Genomic DNA, 9,401 nt, shown 5'->3' with positions numbered 1-9,401 from the left:
ACTTCCTTTTGCACTTAAGCAAGTGATATATCCTAATTAAGGCTACACCTTCACTATGTTTAGTTCACCATTGTTAACTAACAAAAAATCTGTTTCACTATACCTAAACTTTGTTGAAGCTCACTAGGGTGATATATTTTTTGTTGTTGAAAAGTAATTTAGATGATAATCAGCATTATAAGTTTGCTCATCACTATCTACTTATCACTTATCTGTTAAGCAGATAGAATGGGAAAACTGATATATAAAATAATTTGTAATATATGACAGTATCTATGCAGCCCTGAAGAGTTAGGGTTGGGGACCTTCTTAGTTATCACCTTCAGTTCCGTGACGTATTCTGCAAGCTTTGTTCACATTAATATGAAGTGAATTTATTAGTGAAAGTGTGAATAAAACAGCTTTATGTTTGTCAAAATAAAATTTATTGAATACATACCAAGCTGAAGGGCTTGAATTGAAGATGGAGAATGAAATATAAATTGACCCATAATCAGTTTAAAAGAGTTATGAAACAAATTTACAAGTAGCACGAAGATGAAATACTGCCTGCTCTGCCATAATAGATGACAATTCCCTTATTTTTCATCATCGTTCTCACGTCCGAGGCGTGACTTTGAGCTTCAGTGGCTCTGAAGTCACACCCACCATCCTCATGACCATGGTGACTTTGTTGAGCACCTCCAGATCAAACTGGAGGAGGACCTTGGCGAGAAGGAGGTGCATTTCATTCTCTGCCACTCTCTTCCCGATGCAGGACCGGGCACCTTTGCCGAAGGGAATAAAAGCGTGTGAGTGGATCTTCTGGTCTCTAGTGCATTGTGTTTTAGGTCTCTTCGGGGACTCTCTGCCTCCCTGCAGCTCGACAACCTCTTCCCAAGGCTCGTCACCATCAGTGTTGGCAAGGGAGTAGTTTGAGCTTTGATTTGTATTTTCATTCTTTGTAAGTGAACTTGACGTCTCGACATCTGCGGCACTTGAATCCACCGGGGAGCTTTCGGACTTTGCGGAGTCTTCAGTTCTTCTCGCAGCCGAGGACTTTCTGTATTTACTGTTGCTGCTGCTGCTGCCACGAAGCCACCGCTCGGGCCGGAAATCACTTGGATTCGGGAAGTACCGAGGGTCACGGCCTGTACTGAATACAGACAGAATCACCATTGTCTGCAATGGAAAGTTAACATTTTTTAGTATCAAGGCGCATCACACAGGTTCTGTTTGGGCAGACACCAGGCCATTTCATTCAGTTGAGGGGTGGACTTCTGGCATAGGCAGGGTCTTCTTCAATCGAAACCCTGTTCAGGCCCCGGATGTATAGGACGTACTCTACCAAATTTAGTATGGTTAGCGTCAGACGACTTTATTCACCTAAGGGACCGTGATCGTAACGAAGTGAGTAAAACAAATACCGGTATTAACTCTTTCGTTACGATGACGTGTTCTGACAGGCGTCTTTTTCAGCTAAAGAAAACAGTATAATATCTAGCAGTCTTTTTTATTTATTTTTTATTTATGGTGCTCTGTATTGTATCGACATTGTGTTGAGATACTCAAGATGAATTCCAGGAAATTTACTATAATAGTTGCCGCTGTCACCACAAAGCTGCCACGGAAATGAATGAAACAGCTTCATGGCAGCCAGAATAAAGACAAAAAAATGCCATTCAGTAGGATGAGGTGAAGGATATCAGACCATGGATGAATAATTTTTCTCTTTATTCTATTATTATTTTATTTATTTGTTTGTTTGTTTATTTTTTATTTATTTATTTTTGCAAATTCTGGTTACCGCTAAGTAAACATGATGGGTGGAAAGACGAGCTGAGTTGAGATATTCCAGAATATATTGCATGGGAAAATTCATTGTAAAGAGTAATGAATAAATTTGTTTGTTGAGAGGTATAGCATGCATAGATGGATTTGATATCATAGTTACTGCTAAATCCTGGATCAGTATGGCAGATAGACATTTCCTTCTGGAAATCGAAGTAAAGGGATATATAGGCTAATTCACAAGCAGGAAGGGGGGATGAGCAGAACAGTAAAACATGGCAACATGTATTATCAGCAACTTGAGTAAGGAAGAGGCAAGCAAAGAATCTACTTGGGTGGAGATTATAGAGAAGAAAGAGAAACTTAATTATCGGAGTTCTACGAGTATACAGATCATTAACCATAATTTAGGACAGAACCCCCGTTTTAATAAATTTGCAGAGCATCCCAGTACAATGTGATCATGGAAGGTTTTAACTATAAAGACGATGGTTGGGTAAATTCAATAGATCAGGACATGCTTTATATATTTGTATATATATATATATATATATATATATATATACATATATATATATATACATATATATATACATATATATATATATACATATATATATATATATATATATATATATGCATATATATACATATATATACATTATATACATATATATATATATATATATATATATATACATATATATTAGAAGTAATACAAGGGGGGGGGGGAGGTCTGGACCTGGCCCGGATGTCAATAACGATACCATAGGTATATATGAAATTTGCAATAACCTAACAGCTAGGATTTTGTGTGCTGAAAAATAGGATCGGAATAAAAAAGTTGGTTTTATGTTAGAATGAAAAATGGAGAAATACACCTTGGGTATTGGTATAACAAAATGGCTAGACTGTTTAAAAAAGAACACGCACACAACGAAACGCAACTACGAAATCAATGTTGCCAGACAAGCAGGATCTAACCCAAAGGGCTTCTTTCATCTCTACAGAACTAAGAATAAGGAATGGGTAAGCCCGATAAAATCTGACAAGAATATCTTCATCGATTCAGGAGAAAAATGAACGAGGCGTTTAATAAACATTTTCTCTCAGCATTTACAAAGGAGAGAATAGTTATGGTACCTGAGTGTATACAAATATTTAGAGGAGATGAGGGAAGTAGATTAATTAGCATCAGCATCAACAAGGAAGAAGTAATAAAAGAGATTGATATACTCAAAGTCACAAAATTCCCGGGTCCAGATGAATTTTTTCCAAGAGTGCTAAAAGAATGTAAATTAAAGATCTACATACATACATATACCAAGGCTTTTTCCCCCTTACAAGGGAGGTAGCCAAAAAGGAAAAGGCATAAAATAATTTCCACCCATTCCATCCCTGAATACACTCCACACCCCTCCACCCTCCCTCTTATTTTAGCACCTCCCGGATGACGGGTCATCCCTGCACCTTGTCCACTGCCCTGGGTCAGAAGCAGTGTTGCAAGACACAGCACATCCACAGCAAGGCTGCTTCATTAAATCGACGACCCCCCCCACTCTCCGTCCCCCCATTGCATAAAAGGAGAAGACGGGGAGAAATCCCTTCGGGCTGCGTCAAATTTTGCTCACACATACTACCTCACCCCCCATCCCCCGCCCATTCCACCTCATGCAATCACAACATCATCCATATACAACCATTCTCCATTCACCCCTGTCTTCTGTCCTCTCCCGTCCTTCCTCAACAGACATTCCCCTCTTCCTCAAAGCCCCCTTCACCCCATCCATCCATCTCATCCTAGGACGTCCCCTCATGTTCACTCCCTCCACATCTTTCTTCACTCATTCTTTCCATGTGTCCAAACCATCCTAATATTCTTTCATCAACCCTATCTCCCAGCTCCTTTTCCACCCCTGTTCTCCTCCTCCTCACCTCATTTCTCACTCTATCTAGCCTAGTAACCTCCATCATACTTCTCAGACACTTCATCTCAAACACATTCAAACTCCTCTCTTCTTCTCTTATGTTCTATGTTTGCCCCATACAGTGCTGTTGGCACAATCACTCCTTCATACAGTCTCCTCTTAGCATCCATTCCCAAATGTCTATTCCTCATTACACTCTTTAATCCACCAAGGCATTTACTCGCTTCTCTCAATCTACATTCTACCTCCACCTTTACTTCACCTTTTCCTGCCACATTTGCACCCAAATATCTAAAACTATCCACTTCCTCCAGTCGCTCTCCCTTAATGCTCACTTCCAGTCTACTGCCACTTTCACCCCTTGTACATCTCATCACCTTACTTTTACCCACATTTATCTTTAGCTTTCTTCTATCACATACTCTCCCAAACTCTGCCACCAACTTCCTCAATCCCTCCTCCGATCCTGCCACAAGCGCAGTGTCGTCCGTAAACAACAGCTGGCTCACCTCCCACTTTTCTCCATTTTCTTTAACCATCTCCAATCCCTGACCCACTACCCTTACATTTACCTCTCGCACCACCCCATCCATGTATAAGTTGAAAAAAAAAGGCATTATTACATAACATAACTTAATGTGACGCAATTAAGTTTGGCTTTGTTCCACTGAATTAGGTCAAGTTAGGTTTCATTGGGTCTTACGCAATTTTCCACATACACTGCACTCTTGGCATGCATGCGTTACTAGGTATACCTTACCCCTGCAGGAACTGCGTAGCCATTGAGGACGGTGTCCCGAGGCAGCGCCCTGGTGAGGAAGGGCGCCACTGGATACAGCCTCATGACCTCTTTGACGACCGCCTTCAGGTACGGGAGAGAAGCGAGGTGGTGACCCTTGATGTTTCTGTAGTCGCCGGGGTCTGGAACTCCGCTTATTTCCAGGACTTTCCAGACCTCCTGTCGCGCCCTCTCGGCCACATTTCTATTCGTCCCGAGCAGATAGAGTGCCCAGATAACCGTGTGGGATGTCTGCAGAGAGAGGACGTCTGGCATGAGGCTTTGCTAATGAGGAAAAGTGGGTAATTATCTTGAAGTATCTCACACGCACGCACGCACGCACACACACACACACACACACACACACACACACACACACACACACACACACACACACACACACACACACACACACACACACACACACACACACACACACACACACACACACACACACACACACACATACACACACGACTCGGTGGCGCGGTTGGTAAAGTCCCCGACTGTCACTACGGCGGTCCGGGTTCGAATCCTGCACAGGGCTGAAATAATTTCAGTATCGATACGCTTCGAGTCGTTACTCCAACTCTTGTGGGCGGGGAGATGTGTGTGTGTGTGTGTGTGTGTGTGTGTGTGTGTGTGTGTGTGTGTGCGCGTATAAGGTCATAGCATTACCCATAGATCGGTCATACGAGATCTGAGCTCTCTTCCGGGAGGGAAATAGCTGTCGATCACGAGTCCAATAATCTTACTTGGGTTTCAAAGTAGGTAATTCTGAAATATCCCCCTTGGCAGCTAAAATTCAAGCCATTAGAGACCTCGTCACACCCACGAATAGAAGAGAGATCAGACGATTCCTAGGAACGGTAGGCTACTACAGAAAAATCTGTCCAAATTTCTCTGATATTGGAGAACCAATGACAGATTTGTTGAGAAAAGAGCGGAAGCCCGTTTGGACAGAACATTGTTTAGCAAGCTTTTCAAAAATTAAAACTAATTCTTACACACACACACACACACACACACACACACACACACACACACACACACACACACACACACACACACACACACACACACACACACACACACACACCTCTCATGGCGCTGTGGTTAGAGCTCTGGCCTGCCACTACGGAGGTCCGGGTTCGACCCTCGCCCGGGGCTGAAATAATATCAGTATCGCAGCGCTGAGGGGTGTTACTCCAACTCTCGTGGGCGGGGAGTTGGGGGTGTGTGTGTGTGCAAGGTCATAGCATTACCCATAGATCGGACCTACGAGCTCTGAGCTCTCTTCCAGGAGGGAAATAGCTGTCGATCACGAGTCCAACACGTGATCCAAAGACCAAGTGAATACACGCACAAACACATGTATATATATATATATATATATATATATATATATATATGTGTGTGTGTGTATATATATATATATGCAAAAATATGTATATGTATATATACATACATACATATACCAACGGCTTTTTACTCCATATAAGGGAGGTAGCCTAAAACAAAGGCATAAAATCCAATCCTACCCATTCCATCCCCACATAATCAACCCCCATTCACCCTCCTCCCTCCCTCTTATCTTGGCTCCAGGGCCGTTTCTAGGCACAGGCGACACTGGCGGTCGCTTGGGGCGCCATTTGCTGGGGGGGGGGGGGGGCGCCAAATTGCCATCCAAAATTGATATATAAATAAATGAGAGACAAGTATTTTCTTTTACGTGAATAATTCAAATAGATAAAGTATGTTGTTTTTGTTGTGGAACTTGTGATGCTAGTTATGTTCGAAATTTTTTAGGTTATTATTTCCAGCCCGGAGTGGGGAAGGAGGGAGGGAGGGGGGGGGGCGCCATAACGAATTCTTGCCTGGGGCGCCTGATGAACTAGAAACGGTCCTGCTTGGCTCCTCCTAGATAACGTGTCATCCCTGCATCTTGTCCACTGCCCTGGGTCAGAAGCAGTGTAGCAAGACAAAGTACATCCACAGCAAGTCCGCTTTATTTAATCGGCGACCCCCCCCCCTCTCCGTCCCTCATGCAAGAAAAGAGAAGGCAGGGAAAATCCCTTTGGGCTCTGTCAAAATATCATTCACACATACTCCCCCCACCCCCACCCACTCCCGTCCATGCATCACAGCATCATCCATACACAACCATTCTCAACTCACCCTTATCTTCTGTCTTCTCCCTTTATTCCTCAACAGACATTCCCTCTTTCCCAACGCCGTTACCTCCCTCTTTTAGACACTCCGAATGACAGCCATCCAATCTAGGTGCTTTACCTGCTCTCAACAACTGCTTTCAACTCATCTTTCCTTAATACTCCTCCATTTTCCTCATTCATCATTGTCACACATACACACACACATACATATATTTACACACACACATACATATATTTACACACACACATACACACACACACACACACACACACACACACACACACACACACACACACACACACACACACACACACACACACACACACACACATATATATATATATATATATATATATATATAGAGAGAGAGAGAGAGAGAGAAAGAGAGAGAGAGAGAGAGAGAGAGAGAGAGAGAGAGAGAGAGAGAGAGAGAGAGAGAGAGAGAGAGAGAGAGAGAGAGAGAGAGAGAGAGAGAGTGGGACTTCCTATAATGGAAGGGCGAAAAAAGGTGATATAATATCTATAGCAAAGAAGGTTTGTTGGTATGGAAGAAAAAAAACAAGAGTAAAAGAAGTTGCTTAACACATATTAGGAGGCACACGTATCCGTTTATCTGTGGAATAAGTTGAAAGGTGAAATATAGAACAAAATCATTAATGAATCTAAGGCTAAGTTTGATCAGTGGAGATATAGAGACGGGACTCACACACACACACACACACACACACACACACACACACACACACACACACACACACACACACACACACACACACACACACACACACACACACACACACACACACACACACACACACACACACACACACACACACACACACACACACACAGTTCTCGCCTGCCACTACGGCGGTCCGGGTTCGACTCCCGCCTAGGGCTGAAATAATTTCAGTTTCGCTGCGTTCCGGGGTGTTACTCCAACTCTCGTGGATGGGGAGTTGGGTGCGTGTGTGCGTGTAAGGTCACAGTATTACCCATAGATCGGTCATATGAGTTCTGAGCTCTCATCCGGGAGGGAAATAGCTGTCGATCAAGAGTCCAATACGTGACCCAAGACCATGGTGAATGGTGAATCACACAAACACAAACATACGCACATTCACACACACACACGCACACACACACACACACAAATACATTCACAAACACACATTCACACACACACACATACATTCACACACACACACACACACACACACACACACACACACACACACACACACACACACACACACACACACACACACACACACACACACACACACACACACACACACACACACACACACACACACACACACACACACACACACACGACTCGCATGGCGCAGTGGTAGCGTCCGCGGCCGCCACTACGGCGGTTCGGGTTCGAATCCCGCCCTGGGCTGAAATAATTTCAGTATCGCTGCGATGCGAGTCATTACTCCAACTCTCGTGGGCAGGGAGGTGTGTGTGTGTGTGTGTGTGCGTGTAAGGTCACGACATTACCATAAATCGGTCATACACGAGCTCTGAGCTCTCTTTCGGGAGGGAAATAGCTGCCAGTCACGAGTCCAAAACGTGATCCAAGACCGTGGTGAATCATACACCCCCCCACACACACACACAGAGTGGATGGACAGAAATGGATAATTCACGAACAAAAATTGTAGTTGATGGGTTCAATATTTTCCTTCGACGTACAGTATACAGTACGTAAGCCCTGTTTCACGTGACGATTTTATTCATTTGAGAAGAATCTCCTCTGGTCGAAGCGTTGACCTTGGTCCCGCTATTCTGCTACATACTTCTTCCGGGATCTTCTGTCCACTTTCAAAGAAGAGAAAGTTAAGATTGTACAACTGGTATGTCACAAGGTCGGTCGGGGCTCTCAGAGGAACAGAGCGCAGGGAGGGAGAATTCAGGTAGAACGAGGAAAAATTGGACGGAGTGTGATTGAACCATGAAAGACTGCCGCAATCCAGGATATTGTGCGTTTATGTATTTATCTAATCGTGGTTTCCATATTATAGTACCCAGGAAAGAAATAACACTCGCGAGGTCCTGTCTCATACCCTCTAATTACCAGATTACAAAGGATTACAAAGGCGGAGCATGCCGACAGGAGACCTTTTGGTCCATATCTAGGTCGGATGCGAAAAAAATCATAATAATGATAAAATGATAAATAAGAACTATAATAATGTAAATAACAAATAAAATACACGAATAAATGCATAGGTATAGTTAAATAATAAACAAAGAGGTAAATAGTAAATAATAATAAATTGACATATGGAGCTTAAAATCCATGCATAGCTTCAACATTGGCTGTCATCTTATTTCCAGATGTCATACATTAATTCAAGTTCATATATGCATCTGAATGGAATTATTTCTTCACATCCTTCAGATATTTATTCTTTCTCAGATTGTTCTCATGATTTCGTGAAGCTATCTTATTCCTAATCAGGAGGTATTTTCTGTTCATGTAGTCTATCACCGTTAGCGTCCTGAACATAGATCAAGTTACCTCTTTCTCCTCGATAACGATGGCAGCAGTTCTAATGATTTTAGTTGCTTGTAAACGTTATCTGCCAGGTTGGGAACCAATTTGGTCACTGCTTTTTGTATCTTCTCGATCTTATCTATATCGTACACTCTATGTAGGGACCATACCAAAGATGCATATGTATGAATATATCTATATATATACATATATATTTATATATACATATATATATATATAT

General features: G+C 42.7%; 1 protein-coding gene across 1 annotated transcript in view; it reads right to left on the bottom strand.

Moving 5' to 3' along the window:
• Window positions 1–417: 417 nt before the first annotated feature.
• Window positions 418–9,401, bottom strand: part of sad (Cytochrome P450 family protein sad) — a 73,571-nt gene continuing 64,587 nt past the window's right edge. Inside the window, exons 5-6 of the mRNA XM_076208507.1 lie at window positions 4,459–4,728; window positions 418–1,161 (exon numbers count right to left, since the gene is read on the bottom strand). Coding sequence (XP_076064622.1) covers window positions 598–1,161; window positions 4,459–4,728 — 834 coding nt within the window. The 3' untranslated portion in view covers window positions 418–597. The remainder of the gene's footprint in view (window positions 1,162–4,458; window positions 4,729–9,401) is intronic.

The sequence above is a fragment of the Oratosquilla oratoria genome, chromosome 25, assembly GCF_046742065.1.
Source record: "Oratosquilla oratoria isolate Oo_2021 chromosome 25, ASM4674206v1, whole genome shotgun sequence".
Lineage (NCBI taxonomy): Eukaryota > Metazoa > Arthropoda > Malacostraca > Stomatopoda > Squillidae > Oratosquilla > Oratosquilla oratoria.
The sequence above is the reverse complement of the archived record's forward strand: the minus strand, read 5'-3'. Positions and strand labels throughout refer to the sequence as shown.